Source organism: Nothoprocta perdicaria, unplaced genomic scaffold (genome assembly GCF_003342845.1).
Source record: "Nothoprocta perdicaria isolate Ctin4 unplaced genomic scaffold, notPer1 scaffold_31, whole genome shotgun sequence".
Lineage (NCBI taxonomy): Eukaryota > Metazoa > Chordata > Aves > Tinamiformes > Tinamidae > Nothoprocta > Nothoprocta perdicaria.
The window spans coordinates 1,673,532-1,698,844 of NW_020455544.1; the positions used below are offsets into that span (position 1 = coordinate 1,673,532).

A 25,313-nucleotide genomic window follows, 5' to 3' on the forward strand; every position below is an offset into this window, starting at 1 on the left:
CGCGCCGACTGTTGCCGCCGYCGTAGTACCGAGGACCCGGCCGGCGCAGGGAGGTTTCGCCGCGTAGCTCCCGCTCTCCTCAGCGCTGTCGCCGCGGCCGGGAGGGCAGCGGCGCGCACGGCTCCCGGTTCTGYGGGAGCTGTGGCGGCGCCCGCATGCGGTATGCTCGCTGGGGCCTTGGAGCGGCTRGGGCCGCGGGAGCGCCGTGTTTCGCCCTTATCGCGTGTCTGCTTGGTGTCTGTTCAAGCTGTGACACCCTCCCGCCTATCCCAGATGGCGGGAGAGAAATAGGCTCTAGTGGGCAAGCGCAATCTGTGTTTTGAGTCTGTACTGCTACTTAACTCCCACTGTTATAACAACTGCRGAATACAGATACAGCAGAGTAACTGAAAACTTATTCTGAATTATGGTTTTAACTCCAGAGTCCCATATAGAGGTTGTAGGGCTAGCAAACGGGCCTGAGTGGAAGTGGCTTCACTTACTCAAGATGGTTTTATTCTTGTTTTTGTATTTTTCAAAGATAGATTTTTATCCCTTACTAAGGAAATGCTTGTAACCTCATTAAATTTTTTTCTTTTTTTTTTTTTTAAGAAATATTAGCTTGTGCAAATATGTCTTGTGGATCTAATTATCTTGATTGATATATATTTTTTAAAAAAAGTTTGCTGTGATATATGCTTGCTCTGATTATTTTTGGTAAATCATATATGACATCAACTGCCTAAGTGACTTAAGCAATTTTTACTGTGTGATTGCTCAAATTAAAATAGTGAAGATTAAATAAAAATAAGTGTTCAAAAAAGTATTAAGAGAAAAATCTGACTAATCAAATATGTGGGAAGTGACTGTTGCTGAAAAAGCTTGCTAATGAATGTTTTATATCATTGTTTTTAATTTGAATGAGAAATAGGAAACCTGCTAAGATACTACTTTCTGAATGTATCTTTAGATCTTTAAACACCTTAAGATCAAAAATGGGGTCACAAAATGAGAGCAGAAAAAAATGAGGAGGATAAAATGAGTGCAGCTAAATAGTCTTAGTAATAGTAAAGTAATAAGCCTAAAAGTCAGGAAAGCCGAGGTACAAAATTCCTTTTGGGAAGGATGAGGAAATTTGCTTTCTCAATCATTATTGATAATAAATCAGTATTACAGAAAGGCTGAGACTTCATGCCTTTTGTTCAGTCTTCGTGAAGACATTGTCAGATTTTTGCTAGAAGTGTGTGTAATAAGACAGAAGGAATGCAGATAAGAATTAAAAAAGAGCTATTTGGATAGGAGAAAAACTACAGAGAATTAGCTGTAGTATTTTCTGAATTGTTAGAGATTATTTTAAGAATCTGCTAGTCATACCTCTGAAATATAATCTTCTGTTTTCTGAAGAGTGAGAACAGAGAATATGAGGATTTGTGGATCAGTGTGCTTAACTTTGATCCTCTGTCTGGGGAGGTATGGCAAGAGTGTTTTTTTTTGTTTATTTTTTTTAAGCAAGCAGAATATTTCAGAATATTTCAGAAGATAATTAAGAAAAAACAAGTAAGCAGAAGCCTTTCTAGCTTTGCATTATTAAGAACATTCTAGATTTTTTTTTGACAATAGACAATGTAGTTAATGAGAAAGCAGTACAAGTGGTGTGTCTTGACTTACATAGAGTTTCTGCCATTGTTTTGTTTGACATAGTTAAAAACATGCTGCTGAAATGTGGTCTTTCTCTTGAAATGCTTACAGCTGCTTGAAAAATTACTTTTCTACAGTTGACTTGCAAGTGATTCACTGTAAAACAGGAATATCATGAAGCATTATCCCAGAGAGCTCTGTTTTTAATATGTTTTTATTCAATTTTCTTCAATGGTAAACACAAAATGTGTATGTTGTTGAAATATTGAGTGTACAGGATAGGGTCAATATTCAAAATGTTCTTAAAATGGAGAGCTAATTTGAAATTGGTGAAATTCAGTTTAGTAGACACAAGAACTGAAAGCTAAACACAGGCAGGAAAAGTTAAAGGTAAAATTAGTGGAAGGGTGTTACTGAATAGCAAGCAGTCCCTCCAAAGGACCTGAGGAATAGAGTGCATTATTATTAGTAGTTTTATTTATTTGTAATACATACAAGTGTTACTCTGGCATCTGTTCATGTGAGACTTTATATATAAAACTAGCCAGATAAATTCTGTTGATGAAGGTTTTTTTGTGAAAGTGGGATGTCTTGGTTTTAAACCCAGTATATATCTTTCTAGACTCTGCAAGACTATTAGACTTACAAAATTTTCATGTTTCTTTCTAAAGGATAATACTTAGGTTGGTTATTAGGATTTCAAAACACTGAAGGTGGCTATCTGCAAATGTAGTTAATAGTTTTTTGCCAGAAAGGAAAATAACTGGACAGACATCTACTGGGCACACTCTGATCTCTAAGGTCTTTATAGGTGTACATTTTAATAATTGGGCATATGCAAACTTGGTGGCATTAGAAATTTTAATTAGAGAAAGCTGCTCTACAAGGAAACTATAAAGTTTCCTTGCACCTGGATTTGAGTGGAGCCTTTCCAGGAAAGGACCAAGATGTGTCACACTCTCTCTTCTGCATTACACTGAAGAGCATGGGTGTGATCAGTGAAGGATTTGCTTTTGAATATGTGTCTCTTAAGTGTGTTGTCTACTGGTCTATAAAAATGCCTTAATCAAAAGACGGGTGTATAGCACATTGGAAAGTGACACACTGGAAGCATGGTATTGATCCTGTCATTAATGCTGTCATTAAAACATTGAGGTTATCATTAAGGAAGTAACAAGCCTAACGATAGTTTTTTAGAGTAACGGATTTGGAAAATAGGAAATGTTTCTAGTCAATGCTTCTGCAGAGGCAATGCCTCTTCCTATTTTGCAGCATATCTCAAAGACAAGTAGGAAGGCTTTTAGATAAATTTTATTTTCCATAGCCAGAGGCATCAAAGGGTAGGGAAACAGAGGAGGAAGAGGATGCTGATTCTCATTCCATTATCTTTTAAGTCTAAGGAAGTTCCTTACATTTTTTTGTAAGAGCTCTTTCTTCTGCTAGTGAAATACCAAAATGTTACTGGAGTGTGTGGGCCTGTTGCTGTTCTTTTCACTGCAATTTTATTAGCTCGCTAGCTTTGTAAATTCCTTGTGTGTTAGGAAGCTTTAGCAAAGCTATCCAGAATTTATTGTTTGCTGCTAATATGGTTAAACAGATGTTTAGTCATGGAAAAACGGACGTAAGTATTCCAAATCATTAGTTCAAACACTAAYGATTTTCAATCTTCTGTAATTCTAATGCATGATTTATGGCAATCTTACTTGCCAGCAGTGGTTTGGTGTTGAAATCTGGATCTTTAGTAGCTTTGCCTGTTAAAAGGAAGCAAGCTCTGGCTGTGAAAATGGGAAGCTTCCCATTTACTTCCCACTGTATATTTCAGGCATGCAAAATGTGTGCCTGAAAAGTGTATGGAGCAGCTTAATACAAAAAATATAAATCTTGGCATTGTTAAGTTTTTGAGGACTTCATTTGTCTTCAGAATTGTAAGACATCTCAACATCATGATTTTCAGAGATTGAGTGCTTTATTTAAGGCATGGATAATTGGATTTTTGAACTAATCCGAGTGAATAATGTCATTTCTGTGATTTACTTTCCTTTTAATACTTTTACATACTTCTTATGTCTAAAGTTTGTTAACTCCACAGTAGCAAAAATGTTATTGAGACTTGGAGTTTTTTCTGCTATAAGTGAAAAAGGTACTGAAAGACTTGTGATATTTAAAAGCTTGTAATTGATCTTTAATCTGCAAGATGAAATTTTCTGTGTGTGTTTTTAGAGGTGGGAAGAACCGAGATGTTGGTGTCTGTATAAAAAATAAGAACTGAAATAAGTGCAGCTCAGCCTGTCAATTGTTTCATTGACATGAAAATAACAAAATAATTGTGCAGACTCTGGATCATAGCTGATTTTGTCTATTTTCTTAAACTCATAAATGTTTAAGATTTTTTCCTAACTTTAGTGAGCACACTTTGGTTATCGAGTCAGAAATGGTTGTGTTTTCAGGTGGTTGTGAACTGTAAGTGTTTGTATTCCTTTTATCATGAGGAAAGCTTTTGTTCTCAGAACATCAAAATACTTGATCAGCAATGTATTTTGAGTTATCAACAGCTTTAAACATGTACTAGTTTGCAACTAGAGAAAACTTAGACAAATTAGTTTTTTAAATATAGCCTGTTCTATTTATTAACATGTCTGTGGTGTAACCAGTGTAATAGAAGACAGGCTACATTTAAAAGGGGCTATTGTAAGTACCTGGTAGAGCTTTAAGAACAAGTAATAAAATATTTAAATATGGTGGTTACTGAGACTCAATGTGCTAACATTTAGTATAGGCATGGCTGACTTGATTGTTTTTAATATTGCTTGATTTCAAACATTTTTGTAGGAAGATGCAAAAGAAGACACTTTGAAGCATCTTAATGCATGGATTTCTTTAATTGGATGTGATTAAGATTACTGTGTGTATATACATTAATTGAGTAAATATTTGAGATGTTTAGCTCTATGATGTTTTACCGTTTTTCTGAGGCTAATATTTGAGCTTTCTGCTTGTTGTATCTTCTGTGATATATGCTGCTGCTGGTACTTATTGTTTTGAAACATGGATAATTATTTCTTCAGGCTTTTTAGTGGTGATCATGGCTGCAAGCTTGTATGTAAGTGAATTGCAAAATAATCAAAAATCTATCTTCTCTCTATTTTTTCATTTTCTGAATACAAAGTTATTTTAAGTGAGAACCAGGTAGAAGATGTTTTAGCAGACAAAGATGTAAGCTACAGAATTCAGATTCAGAATACAGATTCTGATGTCCTACACAAAAGTTCTGTCTGCAGAGCCATTTTTGTGTAAAAAGTTCAGTTTCTTCTGACTTTTATCCTTTTTGTAGTGATGGAGGTCTGTATGGCTGCCAGACTAGTTTTGTGCCTCATTTTTTCTATCTAATAGGGATGCTTTCTGTGACTTCACAGGGTGAAATACACTGACATCTGTGTTAGCAAAGGATGAGAAAGGATTCTTAAGTGCTTTATATTTTAGGCTTTTAATGTAGCTCCTTGTATGCAGTTTTTCTTTTGAATCCTTTGAGAAGAAAAAGAGTCTTTTAAACAATTTGGTAGGTAGAACATGTTTCATAGTCAATGAAAAACAATTAGTGATAGTTTAGGCAATGAGACTGAGTGTGATTATTTGGGCAGTATATGTTATGTGTTAGTGGTTCCAGATGAAGTTGTGAAGTCAAAGAAGCGGACCCTGGATAAAAGCATTGATAACCTATCCATGCCAAGTTAGAGACCTTTTGATTTGCTTAAACTATGGTTTCCTGTATTTAAGGAGAAGTATCTTCAGAATGACTGGCTTCTGTAGCTTCTGTATAGGCTGTTGAACTTGACAGATTTAAGATTTTATATGAAATAACACAAAGTTATAGTTACATGAGATAATGTAACTTTTTGTTTTTCCTGTCAAACTGAAAATGTACTAACCAGCTTGCTTATTTTCTTTTTTTCAGAAATGACTACCCCAAACAAGACACCACCTGGTGCTGATCCAAAGCAGTTGGAGAGGACTGGTACTGTTAGAGAAATAGGCTCCCAAGCAGTTTGGTCACTTTCGTCCTGTAAACCAGGTAAAAACTCACAAAAAATTGTGAACAGCTGAATGCAGTTTTTTTAATTAGCAAAAGAAATACAAAAATGTACTTTGTGTTAAGAAGACATTTTATTCTTATCTTTGACTTACCGAATAATAGATCCACAGTGTGACATTACAACTACTTTGGTGTAAACTATATTGGAGGCTACTAGAAATAATTTTACCTTAGTCTGCATTTATTGCAGCTTGACAGTGTGTAGTTGTATCAGAAAATCCAACAATGAAGAAATATATTAAGAAAATAGAACTGGTTTTAAACTAAATTGCTTTTACCTACATGTGAAAAAATAAACCATGTGAACAGAAACACTACTAGCATTGTCTTTACACTATGACATTTTGCCCAGATATCTCTGATTTTGAATGAGAAAAATAATTAATGCAGCTAGCCAGTATAAATGCTCTGTCCCAACAAAGTGCAGACTTACTCATTATAATGTGACTTTCTATATTCTTGCAAGTAAAATAAATGTTCAGTAGAGGTGTTGTTAGAAACACCTGATGGGAATTGATGTAATGCTTTCCTGCAGTCTAGGAGCAGCAGTCACTTAATGTCGTAATATTTGTGCTCAGGCCGAATGTCTTTGGTCTGATTATCTTGGTATCTCTTACTGGGAGAGAAATACCTTATTGTTTAGACACTTCCAGCAGAGTGAAGGTAATTTTTTACTGCAGATTGAACTTCAACTGCTAAGTGAAAATTTCAGCTGGTGTGGGCAATTGGGAAAAGAATGTGATTAGTAGAAGGGATTGATTGTGTAGGAAAAATGAAGCTTTGGAGTTCCTTATTTAAATGTGATTAAAATTAGATTTTAGGAATACTGTCACTGAGGTGTTTTTTTTGGTATCTCTTTGTTGCTTATTCTGGATATTTACTGGTTCAAAAAAGTAAAAATGTAATTCAGTCTAATTGAATAAATAATATTATATCTGGCTGAAATTTTGTGATAAAGGAACAGTCTTTTYTAATGGCTTTAGTTTAGTAATGTGATTATGGACCAGGTATAAAAGCCTAACCATAGACTATTGTTCTTGCAGTTATTACAGATTACTTCTCACTGTTTTTAACCCTGGTATGTGCTAAGCAATTTCAAATTCCACAGATTTCAATAGGAGATAGGAATGTAAAGATATTTTAGTACTGAGATTTTATTGTCAGTTTGCTGTTCTGGTTTTATGGCAAATATACACTAAAACGTGGCTATTTAGAAGTATATCCCTGCTTGTTATAATTTAGGGTATGTGTTTTTTGATTTGTAACAGCTCTCAGAGTTATGCCTGATGGCTATGTCACAGAAACAGGATACTGAGGATCATAATCTTCTCATTTTTCTTAGGTTTTGGAGTGGATCAGTTACGAGATGATAATCTAGAAACCTATTGGCAATCAGATGGGTCACAGCCTCATTTGGTGAACATCCAGTTTAGGTATTTAAATTACTCTGTATGGGTTAGGGCTTTTTGTATATTGATTACTCTTTGCAAAACTGGAAGCTTGAAAGTGCAAGGACTTCTGAATTACTCCTGTGTTACCTAGCTGGCAGGTTAGTCAGTAAGACTCTGTGTGTGTGTGTGTGTGTGTGTATGCGCACACATATATGTATTTTTTAGTGATATAGCTGCTAAATGTCTAAGCTAGCCATAAAAGGAATGTAGTAGTTTGTAAGAGTTTCATATTTACTGAGGTAAGGTAAAATTTTGACCCTTAGTCTTTAACTTTCTTTACCTCTAATTTGAAGGATTGATAACGATAAAGCAGGCCTGTGTGATATAGCACTTGACTGTGAGAGACCTTTTCTTGCTCTATTATGCTGTTACACTTGTTCCTGGAACGCTTTCAATCCTTTTCTTTTACTGAGCTCTAAGATGAGGACAGGCATTTGAGTCATCTGTTCTCTGCTTTGCTCTCTAGGGAACTCTTCCCTAAATATGAGGTAAGAGAACTCATATTTAGTAATCTAAATGCAGTTTATATCATCTGATATAAATTTTTTATTGTCGTCTTCACCTTTCCTTGGATTTCTTAGTATACTGACRTTTCTGTAGGCAGACAAAAAGTAACAATGAAGGTTTGAATTTAATGTGCAGAAGCACCCAATTGCTATAGCAGTTAGCAAGGATCTTACAAACTAGTAGATGCGTTCTGCTTATGTGAAGTTTTACACTTGAATCCTTCCTTTTTACAAAATAGCAACAAGGTCTTAGTATTTTTTGCTTAGAAGGCTAAATATATCTTTTGTTGCTTCTTGCAGAAGAAAAACAACAGTGAAGACTTTATGTATTTATGCAGACTACAAATCTGATGAAAGTTACACTCCAAGCAAAATCTCTGTCAGAGTAGGAAATAATTTTCATAATCTTCAGGAAATCCGGGTAAGTCGAGGATGTTTTACTTTCTGTCTTAACAGTCCTATTTTACTAGGTCACTTGATTTAGTAGAAAGGATTTGCACTTGGAGGATGGAAGTGGTTGCACTTGTTCTGCTGTATTTGGTTTTTATTCTGCTGTTGTCTGGTTTTTGTACCAAATGTAATCTTGGTTTCTGTTTTTTAATTTCTGTTGTTGCCAGTATGGTTATAATAGACTTGATATGCCACTCTTTTATAAGAATGACAAATGTGATTTCCACCCCCACCCCCCCCAGAAGAGGACTATTAAGTCAGTTGAACTTTGATCTCACTTAAAGTATTTAAAGACTATATGTGTGGCATACCTCAAAAGGGAGGCTTTTGTTTGTTTTCAATTGTTGCAATTCTAGACAAACAATAGTTAAACAAGTGAATTCAGACTTTATCACAAATGGGTTGCTCAGCTGTTGATGATCACCATAAATCAAATTTAGGGGCTTCAGTTGTAACTCTGTATGATTTATGAAAGTATCTTTGCAGTCAGATAGCTTTAACTTCTTGGAAGCTGGATAGTCCAAGCCAGTAAGTGGTCTTACTGTTGTCTGTTTCAAAGCTCATTTTGAAGTCCTGACAAAAAGAAGCTGCAGATGTCAGGCCTGATCATGAGTTATGCTAAGGTTTTTGTCTTCTGCTGACTGAATAATCTTTATATTAGTGACAATCTGTACAGTTGCTAGCAACAAACTGTAGTTACTAGTGGTGGTGGGACCAGAGCAATTGCAACCTTGTTCTGAAGCCATTTAAAGAAAAATACTAATTTAAGTCCGATGCTTAATGTAATTCACAATTAGATGTGCTGGTAAGCTATATTTTCTGTATTTTACTTTTGGGTATTAGTTCTGATCTTCTGCTTGTGCATGTGGTGTTTGGTTTTTTTCTCTTAAACTAGCCCCTGTAATAAACACTGTAATAGCCACTGTGTAACACATTTCAGAAGGAATACAGTGTCCTCTTTTATGTCTTTTTGTCAATAGGTATTGCAAAATCCAATTTCTTGTTCTGTAAATGCAAAAATTTGATGCTTAAGACTTAACAGGACATAGACCTGTTTTTGTAGTATGTTGCTAACATTTCTTGTGCATACAAGACATACGTCAAAGTTAAGGCATAAGTAAGTCAAAAGCAGTATTTATCCATGATAATACTTTATTGTGAAGCCAGTAGAAAGGTTCTTCAATGGAATAACTGTGATCAGATTTGAGTCGATTTAAGTTTTGTGTATATATGGTAGTGTTTTGGTAAACAGTAAAAGTAGATTTAAAACAATAATGATCTTTATAGGAGCTGGCCTTGTAAACTAATTGGATTACTTATTCAAAATCTTGAATGATTTTGAGTTATTGTAACATGAAGTTACATTCCTGATCTCCAGATCTTGACAACTATAACCTCATACATTTGGGGGGATCTTTAGCTTACCTCTCTTATATGGAGAATATTGCAGAAAGAAGTATCAGCAATGACTAGAAAAGGAAGATGTGTTTGGGAGTGGTGGTGGTGGTTTGTTGTGTGTGTTTGAATTTTTTTAATACTTTATTTTCCCTGTGCTTGAATACACAGCAAGAGCAATGACATTTAAGCAGAAGGTTGGAGGTGCAGTGGACTTAAGAAGCGTTAGATACATGTCTGTTTTACAGTGGCACTGAAAATATCTTCTTCCCTAATTTGTAGTATGCCGTCAAGTTTTGGGAATCGCACCTTTGTCCTAAATTTAAAAGCCAAGAGTTTTGCACTATTTATTTTTTTTTTAAACTAATGTTTTGAAAAGAAGTGAATCACCACACTACTTTAAGTGCCTTTCACTAGCTGGGTATTTTGTCTTTTAATCTCCTTAATTAGAGAATTTTGGAATGACATGCTGTATAATAGGGAAAACATCTGAATCTTTTTCTTGTTATGCTAGGCCATGGTTTTGTTTTCAGAGTGTCCACTAGATGTCATTATTGTCCTTAATTATCAATTTCTGATTTTGTGTTTCTGTCTAATTATCAATAACGGTCAACCTTCTGTAAAAGTTTACTACCACACTCTGTATATAAACTCATCAACATAAAAAGATTCTTAAAAAGTAGTAAGCAGCCACTTCTGAGGGTATATGTGTTGTTAAAGACATGCACAAACAATGTGATACATGTATAGAGATATTTTGAATTAAAATGCTGTTGTTTATAAGCGTGTTAGTCTACTGCTGTTTTTCAGACTATATTTCATATTTCAATTCATTTTTTTCATGTTAAATATGAAATTTTATGCACRATATACTTCATAAAACTCTAGAAATCTCTTTTCTGTATTTCTTTTATAGTATATTAGTGTGACTAATATGTTGAATGAGACCAGTAATCCTCATGCATAACACATGTTCATATGCCTTCTTTGCCTCAACTGAGGTGAAAATATGGTCAGGCTACTTACTAGTGGCATGTAGTACTTTACTGTAAAATATTAAGGGCTCATTTTGTGGCGTTTGTGGTGATAGTTTTTATATTTCTTAATCTGATATTCAAAATGCTTTAAAATTATTCTTCAATGCTGACAGTTTTTTTCTTCAGTATTTGTGACACAAAGTTATGTCATGAAAGCAATGCGAGTTCTTTGATGCTAATCTGCTTAACTAAACTGTGATTCCATTGGTTTCAGGACTGATTGAGTGGAAAATCCTATGAACTTGCTTTGCTTTTCCATGGATGCTTGCTTGGCTTCTAGTGTCTAATGAAAATACTATGATACCTTCATGTCTCTTCCTAAAGGTCTATTTCTCGAAACAGTGCAGTATTAGGTTAGACTAGTTTTTATCACTAGTGTGAGATTAGCTTCAGTATATAGAGTYTGGTTTGTAGGTATGTCCTTTTTGGAACCAAAGATGAAGCATTCAAAGCATTTTCTCAATAAGAGATTTTTTTCTCTAAGTTGYCACTCACACCCCATCCTACAGTTGAGAACTGTCTTGACAATGTGGCAGAATTCCCATGCTCATCTGAAAGAGCTACAATTGATGTGTACAGATGTAAGCCTTCTTGTCTGAGTCCTCTGTCCTCTGCCTTTGTATCATAGCGATCAAGAACGAGGAGCAAATATTCTCTCATTTCTGGTTCCAGAGGTCTTCACCTACTAGGGTAGTCTGCAGTAGTATTTCTGGAGCAGCATCTGAACTTCAGTGTATGATTTGAGTTACTGCACTTTCTCACAGTATGAAAATAATCTGCTGTAAATGATAGGAGCGAAAAGGTTGCTGCAAGACACTTCTGATCTCATCAGGTAGCACTGTCTGTTATGTTGGTAACACTCCAAGACATTCAGGACACCTGTAGTTCATCCCCTCTTAAACAAATTAAGTGCTAGAGGCCAAGTGCATGTAGGATGTCAGAGTGCATTCACCTGACTAATGGCCTTTTAACAGCAAAACAAGATATTTGTAAACTCTTCTACCAGCCAGTTCTTTGGTACCATCTTTGGTATAAACACACTGAGGTTGTGAGACTTTCTGAAAGTGATGACTGACTTCATACTGGTTAACATCTGAGAAGAGTCTGATGCTTATTTTCAAAACTAAAGCTGTTATTGAAGTCAAGATTACCTGAAAAGAGACCCAAGAGTTCCATATTCTGTTGTGCTCTTTGTGGGGCTCTGCCATAGAATGCAGTGTTCAGTCTGTGCAGCAACAAGTGAAGGCAATGAACATGCTTATAAGTGAGACACTCTAAGAAAATAATCATAAGAAGGTTTTTCTTTTATGCATTTATCTGAAAACATGATCTTTCAGCTCTTAAAGCTGCTCCTGTTAAGTCTTCTGATTAGATGTGTGTTTTTCCTCTGGATTACCCTAAAATGAGTTTGATGCTAATTGTATATTGTTTATGTTGAGAAATACATTCAAGCTTTCTATTCCTGTGGTATGTGCGATTCTGTGTAATAAAAATGCATGTTTTAGGGATGAAACATTCAAACTGCTACATGTTACCTGCTAATAATACCTCTGCTTTGAACAGTGACTCCACAAACACTGTTCTTCTCAGAAATTTTCTTCCAATTTATGGTGAACCTCACAAAACATACTCTAACTATTACTACTGTGGACCCAGTTGAGCTAAGTTTGAATAATCTGGAATATATAATTTTCTGTGTATTAGTATTAGTTCTTAAGTAAATCCGTTTAGTTACACGTGTAAATGCGCTAGGACAGAATGACAGTAACTTGCCTCCTATTCCTGTAGGAAGGCAAATAGGTGGTTCTATCGGGATAGAAGCACTCCTTCCACTTTTTGACTTCGAGGATCTGTGTTTCTGCCTAAGTTTTGTCTCTTCCAGAGAAGCATATGAGAATTGTGATAGGAATGAACTGTTGTTGCTAGCCATGGTGTTGCTGTGTGGACTCTCACCCTTTCAAATTGTCTGAAGGTGGTGGCAATCCACCTGGTAGATAAGATGTATTGATGCTCAGACCTAAAGGAATGAATTGAAATATCTCAGTGAGAGATTTTTCTCACTGAATATGGTCAGGCTGTGAATATGGTTTGTTTATGACAGTGGATATGGTTTATTTATGCAGTAGGGCAAATCTGCTTGTGGCTAGCATCACAGCTTTGTGCAACTTAAATGAGCAAAATATTTTTTCTGTTTTGGAAGTTGTTCTATCTGAAGTGATGCTACTGGCAATGTAACTTTCATTGGTAGCAAACAGCCTGTATAAGTGTCCAGTGATCCTTTGCTGCCCAGGGATGGGTAAATCTTATGTGGGGGGAAAAAAGATATTTTTCCACTAGTGATCCTTTATAGCAGACTCTGCACTGAAGAATGATACCAAATCTTACTCTTGGCTTTGGAAGAGACCTATGTTAGCTCAGTTGCTGTATGCTTTATTCTTGGAACAAAAGCCTACTTAATGTGTGGGTCCTTTGTTTCAGTTTATTTGTCGAGTATAGCTGTGTTTGAATAGCCATCTATTTTTTCAATTTCTCTTCTGCCTTTTTTATTGATTTCTGTGTGTTGTATCTGGATCCTCCAGACAAGTTCTGCAATATTCCTGCTCACGTGTGTGTTTTATTTTTTCTGCCAAGCACCACGGACAGGGATTCTTCTTTGTTGGTATGCTGGTTTGCAGATGCTGATCTAGATCAGGGAATCATCTAGCACCCAAGAACAGCTTGAGGAGCTTTTAAGGGTGTYAAGGAAGTCATGGACCCCATTTTGAGCTCTGTACTCAAGACTGTCCATTTAGTGTGGTGAAGGCTATTTCCAGACATCTTCTGAAATACATCAGCTGACATTGTCATCCTGTGCTCTTTATGTGAGGTAAACTTAGATATGAGGAATGAGCAGATGTTGACTAGCTATTGAATCAAGAAAATGTACTTCCAGGTCTCCATTTAAACATCTTTTCAGGTGTATTTTACACTATGTTCCTCTGGAGATGGAGTACTGAGTTGTTACTGCTTTGTTTAGATWAGGCTTCAGGTACTTCAGTTAGGAAACCTTCCTCCTTGATCTCAGTTTTCTTCTGTAGAAGAAAAGATRCAGAGATCCAACCCATAATTGTTCCTCTGATTCAGCATGTTTAAAAATATTCAGCCTGTTTTCTGCAAACTAAACTTCATAGTAAATCTGTGAATGGATATATTCAGCTGTAGTTTCATTGTCTGCCTCTGGGTGCTCCACAGGTGAGATGATCACACCTAGTTGTTTGTTATCTTGCTATTTTGTTAGTTAGGATGGATTTACTGTCGGCTGGATGCAGACAGCATCTATGGCCTGCATCTGAAATCAGCCAGTACTGAAAATCTTCAAAAATCTGGGAGGGGGGGGAAGTCTGCAAAAATCAAGTTACTACTTGTTCATCAATCAACAATGCTTTAACATTGATTACATARATACTATGGAAGTGTAATGTACTCTGTATATTTTTGTATTATTCACCATGCTATTAGCCTTGCAGCCTTTACAGCATCCATATTTACTTGTTGATTATTTCTGTGATTGTCTTTTGTTCTGCAGAGTTCCAGGGCAGTGACAGTAGGTTTTCAGTTTTTGTGGCAGCTGCACCATCCCCTAACTTGGTAGAATACATCCACAAAAGATTGCAAACTTTCAATAATAATTTAACTTCTTACCTGCTTTATATCTCTCAAGGAGTCAGAGAAAAGTTGAATACTGAAGAGCAGTGTACTTTGAGGCTAGCCCCTTTACCATGACTAATCAGCAAAAGTGAGGAAAAAGCTCCACTTTCCAAGAAGATTTTGTGTGAGAGGAGAAGAGCAYATGTATGTGATAAGCTTTGTGAGAGACTACAGTCTTATTGCTTCTCCTCTTGCCATATTTCCCCAGCAGCATGGCTGTTACTTTTGATTATGATTAAAACTGCTTTTTGGTTTAGGAAGACTTTAGGGAGAGCCGTGCCTTATGTCTGTGAGGTCTTCCTTTGCTTCCACTATTTGAATTTTTAGAGCTCATCTTATATGTGTGTGAATGTGTCTAGTCTGATTTGGTTTTCTTTTTATTCCGTTTTGCTATTAAAACTTCTGTTGTGCTGGTTGCTTTTGTGAGAGCACGTAGGCCCATTTTATGTAGTCTTTAACCCTTTGTGCTATCTACAGCATCTCTTTGTTTCCTTTAAACCACTGCCTTTTTCTTAATGCTTGGGTAGAACAGAGATGCCCATCTGTGTCTCTGATAATGTTGTAAAGTTTTTGGAGCTCCTAGGGAGATCATTAAAATGTTCTATTGCCCAAAGGAATGGATCTAAATATAAGTATTTAGGTATAATAGGTTATATACATTTAAAACGGTAGCCACTCCTCCACTCCCTGCAATTCAAACTGTAATCAAACTTATGTCCTRTCAGACTGAGGGAATGAAAGTGTATTTTTCTTTTGCATTCCCAAAATGTAGCGAAATCCCTGTGGACAGTTGTGTTTACAAGAGTAACTGGCTACGTTCAATTGTGGGTTATAAATGTGCTTGCTTGAATAAATACACTGAGCTATCGGACAGAACAACCAATAGTTYGTTGGACTAATTGACCTTGTCAGTATAATAGAAACACTTGCAAATAAAATTCCCACTGCTAGCGAAGTTGCAAATGAACACCCCTGAAGAAACTGTGTGTATCCTCTATCTTGGAATGCAATGATTCAAGCAACAAATGTGGGGGGGAAATCATTAACTAGGAAAAAGTTTTTTTTATGTACCAACATCTTTGAGTCATCTTTTTCATAGCATGGTTATAYGCATTCCTAAAAAAACCTCCAGATAGGGAAAGTAGATGCCTTAATGTTATGTTTTCTAGCAATTGTTACTACTTTTAGCCTATCTCAAGTTCTCCTGTATGATTTTTCTGGTCTGCTTTTTTTTACAGTGTGCCCTTTTTAAAAAAGACAGGGATGTTTTGCTGGTAACCACAGCATGTTGTAATGAGGGTGGAGTATGTTTGTCACTATAAAGTAATGGCTGGCTTGCATTAATGCCACTGTGCAGCACCATGCATCCTGTGGCAGCATATCCTTCCAAATATGTTTGTGTTGCATGACAATGGAAAAGAATCATAGTAAATAGTAGAATATGTGGATTTCCAGTCAAAGTGTGCTAGAATCGCTTATTTTTTTACTTAACTGCTGATGAAAATCATGCATCCCTGTTAAAAAGAGAAAAATATTTCACTCCAGAAATGTCTTCATAAATAAACTAGTTATATTAAAATGAACTTGTAATGCATATGATACTTTCTTTAGAAATGTTGAATCATGTCACACAGGTAGAAACAATATTTAGAAATGGAAGATATAACAAGCTTCACTGTCTACTCTAAAAATGATTTTTATTTTTGTTAGGAAACAAAACAGGAAAGATGGCATTTGGAAGAAGTCTGGAAAAAAAGTCTAGTTGCAGAATAAACTTCAGAGTAGAAGGCTTAAAAAACCTTGGGGGGCTAAGGGAGGAGAGGAAGGGATGGTATATTTCACCTTAAGTAAGAGACAATGTGTAATAAGGGATTTTGTGGTTTTACAGCTCGGTGCATGTGTTTGAAAGCTGTTCTCTCAGCAACGTGGGTGGCAGGTTATGCTACCATATAATGTATTGTAGTTGGCTCTCCACACTTGTCAGGGTTAGCGTTCAACCATTCGGAAAATTTTCCCATTGTTCTATCATGTGAACCAAGGCTAGTGTTGAATTCCCAATAACCTTCTGCAGGGGGGAAAAAAAGGAAGCTTAATTAGAAAGTCTGAAATTTGATTACATCTGTTATTGTCTTAATGTACTTTTGTACGATTTAGGTGCTTATCTGCAAATGCAATCAATTTTTTGTCAGAAAGCTGAAAAAACAACTTAACACTGTCCTGCAGTTGCTTCAACACTTTTAAAAGAAAACTTGTATACTCAGTTCTGTCTTTCTTCAGCATTAACACTCTATTTCCATCTTAAACATGTTTGCTTTAGATGGATCATAGCTTTTGGCAGCTACTGCATTTTTAGCAAATAATACTGTTTCTAGTAAGAGTTGCAAAAAAAAARAGAGAAAAAGAAAAACTTTGTGTGAGGTCCTTGTAAACTGAACCTTGGGAACGTTATGTTATTTCTGTATTTTCCCTTCTTTTGTGCTTCTTCTCTATTTGTGTCATGGTTATAAATTATATCATTTAAAGCAGAGAATTAAAAACACTTTATTTAGTGATTCCTGTAACTTAAAAAAGAGAATGTTTGTTTTATGTGTATTTTTTTCTCTTTACCTGTTATTTCAGAGCCTGGCACATAAAGAAATAAGCAATTATGGTATTGAAATTCCATTGTGCCAGCACCTTCAAGGTATAATCCAAAAAAAACAGAAAAATTGCCTGCTGGGTTGTATGCCGTATGCTTGTGTGAACATCAGTGTCTGCTGTTCACACATCATTTTTTACTGAAAGTTCCTGTTGGAATAAAGGTTCTGTGTTTGGAGAGTGAGTGCCCTGGGATATTTGTTGGTCTATGTGTTTCAAAGTTTGTAGGGATTTCTACTTACAGTTTACCAGTGTAGGCTCACTGGGAACTTCTCACAGATAATCATTAATGCTTCAGAAGCAAGAGAAGCAAGCAGAGATTTGTTTTTTAGCAATATAAATAAACATTATATCAAGACGGTGGAGAAAAAGGATGCTCTTTGCCACTCCATTTAAGCATTCTGCTTAAAAACAGAACATGACAATAAGGAATAAGGGGTGTGTGTTTGGGACAGAGTTGATGGCATGACAGAAGAGAAACTCAAATGCTTAGCTTGACTATTTCAATATGTTACCCCCATCCCTTCTCTCCCTTTCCCCCATTTGAAAAAAACGTGTGTTGACTAACTGACATTTAAAACAGCATTGTTGCATCCAGCATTTCAGCTGATACTAAGTGGTTAGGCTCATGGAACATCTTCATGACACTAGACTGAATCGCCCATAGTTGATCAGAATTCAGCTTAATAACTGACTTTGCTTGTCTTCCCTGACTATTGTGGTAAGTAATTCCTAGAAGGAGTATTAGATGATTTCAAGCAGCACAGAGGGGTAAATGAGTACAGAAAGGCCAAATCAAAGATTAGTGCTGATACCATTAGGTGTTTGTGGTAGTCCAGTATAAAAAAATCTTCAGAGGAAAGCAAGCTGTTGACACTTAATGCGAGTAAACATAATCAAAGAAGATAGAACAAGAATGAGAATTTCAGGGCATACTACAAGTTTTATGCTGCTATCTCAGTTGATACTGAAGCTCAGTGTGCATCATCTCTTTCATTTTGGCAACCTATAGGCAGCAGCAGCATCTAGGAACACTCTGTGGCGGTCTATCATTTTTGTTTAACAGCTTATTAGTGAGAATAGAGAAAGTAGCCCCATTGTAGAAGAAACTAGGAGTAAGTTGCTCCACCACTTTCTAGCTGCTGTGTAGCTTCCAAAGTAGTTTAAGAGAATTTAATCTGGCAAATGGTACCTAGAATAAATACAAAATTCTTAGGCAGGGTCAGTGACTGTCTTGAATTCAGAACTCTTTCTGAGACTTGCAGACTCTCCTTTCTAAAGTTAGTGTTTCTGCCTTGATTATTAAAATGATTTTCTTCAGTCATTTTCTAGTGCCTGTATGGAGCTTTTCTCAGAATATGACTAAAATAGCATCTATATTTTTTTGTGAAATTTTGTAAAAATTGAGTATATGTTTGTTTTATTTGCTGTTTTAGCCCATGGAAATACTTTCATAGCCCTAAAGTATAGGTTATTTCTTTGAGTCCTGATCTGTAATAAGACAATCAAGAATTATTAAACCTCTCCCAGGATTTTCCAGTTATTCTGTGAAAACACACCAGTGAGATGGAATGAGTCGTGATGTAGCATATGTGTCTTGCTTGGGGACATGTCTTCTCTAGCCTGTTTAATCCAATTTCTGAATTAGGCTTAACTTGTCTTCCTGTTTTATTTTATAATGAATTTGGGTGTGTTCAAACAAGTAAATTTTGTTTTCTGAAACTTTATTAATCACATTCTCAGTGATTTATTAATCTTATCCTCAGGAGATGATGGMGACTTACTTGCAAAGAATGAAATTAAGTGAAGTGTGTGTCCACCAGACTAAGACATAAATGTAATCCAATTTCAACAGTGGGTTATCCACTTCATATTTGTAAGCAGTAAAATGATGTCCTACAGTACTACTTCTTTCAGAAGTCACTAGGCTCACAGGTGATCAAGTTTTCATTTGACATGTTCCCCTYTCCTTCTCTTTTCTCCTTCTTTCACTCCTCCATTATCCTAAAGGAACATATAAGGCACAATTGCATTTCTGTTCTCATCAGTTTGTAATCTGTTGAGCACAGTGTTAAGGTTAACCATGGCTCTGTTCTTTTTAGGGGACTTACTCTTGTGCAGTAATGTAATGATCCCAACTGTATAGCTTTATGTGAATATCTTTTGGAACTGTTATTCGTCAGATGTGATTCAAGGAATTTTTGACTCCTGGAAAGGAGTTAACAAATAGAATTCATTCCGAGTGAAACAAAGTCCAAAATTTGATCTCCCTGGTAAACAATGAAACTTAGTCTTGCACTTTCCATATGGGCTAGTGAGAAAGCCCAAGCAAAAGGTCAAACAAAGGAAATTTTGTGTCAATCCAAAATCAAATGCTGCATTGGGCAGCACTCCCAATTCTGGCGTTGCACATTTGTGGAAATGTAGTCAGGCTTCTACTCAGTTGAGCCCTTCTGACAGACATGTTCCTAATTTCCTTTTAAATTTCATCCCTAAGAAGTATCTTCAGTGAGACATGTTTATGAATTTGGGAACTTTCTCAGATGAGACCTACTATGGCATTTAAGTTTAGACAATTAGTTGTCATGATCGTGTCTTGCACTTTTTTTCTCAAAGAGTAAATGTTCTTGAATTTAGAGTTACCTGCTCTGGATTCTTGAAGTATTCCTCTGCATTTGCTCACTGAACTGGCATACCCTAACAAGCCTTGGTAATGTTACAGTATATCAAATTCGCCCCACTCASCTTTTTGATGATCACTTTTCTCTGTGTTATACTGCTGCAGGAGTTGTCTGCACAGATTTAAAATCTTTAATGTTTTACCTCTAGGAGAGACAATAGAAGTTGCCAAGCAGTCCTATGTCTTTTGTACTTCCTCAGAAACAAATTTCTTTTGTTTATTTTCTTAATAAAGAAAAATCACTTTTAGGGACACAAGAGAAACATTTTCAGTAAACCTTACTTTGTTTTGTTCTCTTGTTGGAAAGGAATGAGTAGGAGTGGGGKTTTTTTTGTTTTTGTTTTTTTTGGTAGCAGTTAGATGTATTAAGGTTTTGTTTTGCTAACATTGAAGGTCACTCAGGAGCCACTTTTTTGAGTAACARATGTTATGTTAGGTCTGTGCAGTTTTGTATGACTATCTTCTAGTAGAAGATTTAAAAATACAGTTCTCTTCAATATGTAATTAAGAGAATATGGTTCTATTTACTGAGGCAATAGTTTTCTTTGTGATGGGTGGACATTCTTTCCTTCCTTCAGAGGGCATTAGAGAGCTGTCTGCTACTAYTGACATAGGCAATTTTATGATACTGTGTGTTGTTCATTTTGTGAAACATTCTAGCAATTGCTGGGATGCAAAGTGCAAGACTTAATTTATCTAAACTGAATTTTTCTGGTTGAATTGATACAAGATTAATTTAGCATACTTAGGTTTTCAGACACTTAAATATTTAGTATTTGTTGCATAATTTGACCTTTTTAAATACTTTTTATGAAACTTAACTGTAGCTATGTCTAGACAGATTTCCTGGGTATAGCTAAACAACTTTAAAAGTAAATTAGGAGCTGATTTTTTTCTGCTTTCAAACAAACAAAATGTTTCCCTTATATATGTTAAAAYAAATGAGAACTTCATATATTGAAAGAAAGATGCAGTTTTCCRTCAGTTTTGCAAAATTTTGTACTTCTGATATTAAAAATGTCATTGAGAAATAACTAACAAACTTCACTTTGTAATGAATCTGTGCAGTGCATCTATTTGTATTATTTCTGCTTATATTACTTTTTGCTTGATAGAACTGAACTTAGTTCTGAAAGTAGCTTTGCTTCCTAAACATTAATAGAACCTCTTCCTTTATCCTCATTCTCTGGTGATAATACCTTTATGTTTAGGKTTTTTTTTAGGGTTATCTTGTGATTGGCCATTTCTTGAAATGTAACCATTGTATGATTTTTTTTTTCTCCAGAGACTTCTAGCTTGTTGCTTAGAGGAGATTCTCCTTCCTCCTCTTTCCTACAGTGCTCTGTGATGATGTGTTATGCTTCACAAATGGCACCTGCCCAAATTATTACCACCTTATTGCTTCCATTCAATCTCCAGCCTTACTTACTTGTGATCTAAATTCACCTGAATTCAGTCTCATATGTTTGGTAGTCTCCTCGTTTTCTGTAGGGTGTTTCACTGCTCGCCTTTGGACTATTTCTTTTTCTCTTTCTGTATTTCTGCTTTTTTACTTTCTGCTTTCTCACTCTATCGTTTACCCTGCATCATTTTAGGAGATGGCTGAAGTGCTGCCATCTTCCTTATGAGTGTCTTGACTGGCCTGAAAATTGTGGGAGATGATCTTATTTTGGGTAAATGCTGTTTCGGGATTTTAAAATGTAAGTATGGAAGCAGATTRTTTCTTGCAAGCCATTTAAATGAGAGTTTCTAATTGGGTAGAGAGATGAATGTGCTTAAATGTCTCAGGATCTGAGAGAGCTCAATCTCCTTCAGTTTCTGATCACTTTGGAAGATGYAAGGCCTCTTTGCTCAGAAGAAAATATTAGACAAGTGATGTATACTTTGTCCTCTCTAAAGCAATTAGTGTTTATTATCTAAGAGCCTATCAGGTGTTGAGTATTTTCTTTCCTTGACTATGTAATCTGTGGTATTTTACATTCTGGTTTCAGACTGTGTTTTGTGTGGTCTGGAAATTATTACAGGCAAGTTCAAGGCTTACAAGTACATTAATCTTAATCATTAAGGACAGCTAGACTTTTCATTTGAAGAAGGTGGAAGTCTGGCAGTAGTTTGCAAGACTGAGAGTGCTAGTGAATTTGGACAAGGTTTACCTGTGTTTAATAAGCAATGGCAGAGAATTTGAGCCATAGCATTTAGCAATCTAGGTTTCTTTTAAGTTTTTGGAAGTTGCTGCAAAATTCTTTAACTTTGTTCTTAGGGAATCTAATCTTAACTTAAAAGCTGTAGCAATGATAAACCAATAGCTAGAATAGATGTGGAGAAGTCTTAGAATACGAAGTTGGAGAGAACAGTCCAGTTCTGAGAATAAGCTGAGAGGAGCCAACTAGGATGTCTTCTATGTGGCAGTACTTTGCCAGAAGACTCTTGGTAGCTTTTAGGGGCAGGGGCAAGAAGGCTTGATTCTGGAAGTAATACCATTAGCAAAAAAGTTGGAGAAAGGCTGCTATATTTCCAGTGTGTTAAGAGTTTGGCCTCAGTTCTCTTGCATGTTCCATAGCTGAATGAGCCTGACTTGACTGAGTTTGCTTCTGTGATGCCTGGGAATAAATTGAAGTTTAAAGTAATTTACTTAATATCAGAATGATCTGTAGACTTTTAGAAAATCTTAAATATGTATTTTAAAGTTTTTCCTTCCATCATGATTAGAAATAGCATGAGGGAGCAAGGAGGGTGAGGAAGTGGAAACCATTTTATGCCCAGTAATTAAATAGGAAACAGGTCCACAAATAACAATTTCAGAGACATTCGGGTAGTGAGTTAACCTTAGCTACCTTTAAACTCAGTGCCTTATTTCTTTACCTATGAAACCTTAGTCCACATGCTGACTCACATTCTGATAATTCTGTCATTAAATAATATTTTGGCCTGTGACTAGAAAGTTTAAATGCAGAAAGTACTATCTATAGAAGTGTCTTCTGAGAAATTTCTGCCAAACATGATTTATGGCTGACAGTCTCAGATTCTGCATAGTAGGAGACTTATTTGTTATGTGCTACTTCGTGTTTGTAGTTCTTTGTAAACTAAACACAAGAGAACCTTTTGGGGCTGAATTGCTTTTCAAAAGTTAAAAGATATATGACTTCACTAAATTAGGCTTTAATTATTTCAAAGCATGCAGTACTGCCTGTATGTATGCTAGTAATGTATTTGTAAGAAATCTGCAGTTTCCTTTCTCCCACATGCATCTGCAATGTGATAATTTTATTTGGATGGTGCCCTGGTAAGAATATTGCTTCTTCTCTACTCTCTTCCTCTTTGAGAATGCCTCTATTCTGCAGAGCTCAGAGATTTGCAGCAAGCTGTAGTTGCTTTTCCTACCATTTACTTCTTGAGACTAGACTCTGCAGATACTGTCTGTTGCGATGTCTGCAACACAGACTTTAAACAACTTAGGTACCAGAAGTAGGGAAACTGGAGCACRAAGTTTGTTTTGGGCTACGTTACTTATTTTTGATGCTGTCAGCCAGACCACCACTCTAGAATCTAAGCTCAAGAATTTTTTGCTGCTTTTTCAGCTTCAGTGTACTATCTGCCAAGCTCAAGGGAAGTAACTGATTTGTGTTTGGAGCCAAGTCCCTGTAGGTCTGAAGGATTTCCCTGGGTAATAGGAATCTTCTCAGACTTTAATAGCAGTGCACCTGCAAAGGCATGGCGTTCCTGGATACTTTGACAGCTGCCAGCATAAGGCTGCAAATGAGCTCAGGACATGTTTGCCTTTGCTTTCTCCYCTCTTGACTGATCCTTAAATGAATAATGAAAACCATCTTTTGTTAAATCAGTGATCCTAACTTTCACAACTGTTATGAATTATGTCAATTGAAGATACTATTACTTCCAGGGGGAGAGATCTGTTAAGATTAAATCTGTTTTGAGCTAAAGCCAAACTCTGTTTTGATGGCTTATTACTTAAGTAACTATTGCTGCTGTTTAAGGGCTTGCATTGACATTTTAGACCTTATGAACATATGAAACTTTGTGGTAGACTGTCACACTATCTGTATTTGTTGTTTTAGTCATTTTGCTTTCCAAAGTGGTAGGGAAGAGGGTTTTCATTCTTTTTTTTTTTATGTTCCAGTGGACAGGATAGAATGAGAGGTACTCCTTGAATGAGAATTTATTGTGATGGCAAGCATAGAATATCACATAAAAGCTCAGGTAATCAATCTACAGGAAAAATGGGATTTTTGAGACACTGGACTTGTGAATCAACTGTCCCAACATATTTACCATTTTTGCCTGTCTCTGAAATTTTATATACGTTTGGGATCCATCACATCTTTTATGTTACAAGTTGAGAGGTGCTTATACAAAATTGTAATGATCTGCAAGAAATTATGTATGTGCAGGATTTCTGTCTTCCCGGAGATTTTTACTCAGCAAAATCTGTGGCAAATTCCTGATGGTCTCTACAGATTTGTTTTATAGAGTCAAGATTTAATTTTTCAGTCAAATTTCAGAGTGAAGTGTTCCAAGTCTGTCACTTAATGCCTGTCTGCCCGCCTGTCTGCCCGCCTGTCTGCCCGCCTGTCTGCCCGCCTGTCTGCCCGCCTGTCTGCCCGCCTGTCTGCCCGCCTGTCTGCCCGCCTGTCCTTCCTCCGTTAAGCAGATGATAATTCCTCAAATTGCAATTAAACAAGAGAAGTTTGCCTTCTCTTCTATGGTAGCTCTGCATTTGCTAGGCTATTCATCCCTTAGGCTGCGTGTCCCTGATTTTGGACATACTGCTGACAGGCGCTCTGAACAGATAGGTGCAGGACCAGGAACACAGTATCTTGGTGGTAGTTAGTTAAGTACCATGGACAGGGTCCCTCCCCTCCAAACATAGGTCTGAACAATCTGTATATCAATGTAGGAGACTTCCACTGAAATAATTTCACCTGTCAGAGTTTATGTGGCCAGTTCAGTAGAGCCCTGACCATTTTTTTCAGATGGTTCTTTATCTCATGCTTTTGAAGCAACTGTTCTTATGTGTGTCCGTGTCATGACAGTCTTGATGTTCCATCATATGTGCAGTTGTACTTTTATTTTCTCCCATTTGACAATGCTTATTCACCATAGATTTTTCTAGTCTAAGACTTAATTGATGTTTTCTCAAGTCACTTGTGGATTAAATTTCAATGCTTTGCTTTCTATAAGTTTATTAATGTGGTGGCATGAAGTTCTGTTGGGGTCAATGAAATATATTCATGTAAGAAGCTACATTTTTGTCACTGGAACAGGTTGCCCAGAAAGGTTGTGGAGTCTCCTTCTCTGAAGATATTCAAAACCCACCTGGAGGTGATCCTGTGCGTTAGGTGTCCCTGCTTGAGCAGGAGGGTTGGACTAGATGATCTTTACAGGTCCCTTCCAACTTCAACCATTCCGTGGCTTCTTATCACAGTTTGTTGAATAGCCATGATGAACTGGTATTGCTATTTATGTTTATGTGTATTTATAACTAAGTTGCTTAGGTTGTAAGTGAAAACAGTGAGTTAGATTGGGGCTTTGGGGTTGTTGCTGCATGTCCCCTTCCCCTCAGTCTAGTTTTTTGCAAGTTGTCTGATGTATTTAAAATTTGACAAGTCCTATTTTGAAGGATATGATAGTCAGCTGTAGTGGAGTAACACTGCATTAACTGATGCTTTTCCCTTTTGAGGATATAGCTCCTGTGTGTCTGTGTGTCTGTGTGTCTGTGTGTCTGTGTGTCTGTGTGTCTGTGTG

General features: G+C 36.3%; 1 protein-coding gene across 3 annotated transcripts in view; it reads left to right on the top strand.

Moving 5' to 3' along the window:
• The window catches only part of ANAPC10 (anaphase promoting complex subunit 10), a 71,546-nt gene continuing 46,233 nt past the window's right edge, over positions 1-25,313 (top strand). Inside the window, exons 1-5 of one of the 3 annotated variants that reach the window (XM_026042656.1) lie at positions 1-160; positions 5,570-5,686; positions 7,050-7,140; positions 7,965-8,085; positions 9,681-9,877. In XM_026042656.1, the coding sequence (XP_025898441.1) occupies positions 5,572-5,686; positions 7,050-7,140; positions 7,965-8,085; positions 9,681-9,692 (339 nt within the window). In that variant the 5' untranslated portion in view covers positions 1-160; positions 5,570-5,571 and the 3' untranslated portion in view covers positions 9,693-9,877. Of the gene's footprint in view, positions 161-5,569; positions 5,687-7,049; positions 7,141-7,964; positions 8,086-9,680; positions 9,878-25,313 lie in introns of those variants that run through there. The other 2 variants (XM_026042657.1, XM_026042655.1) reach the window with 2 other exon arrangements.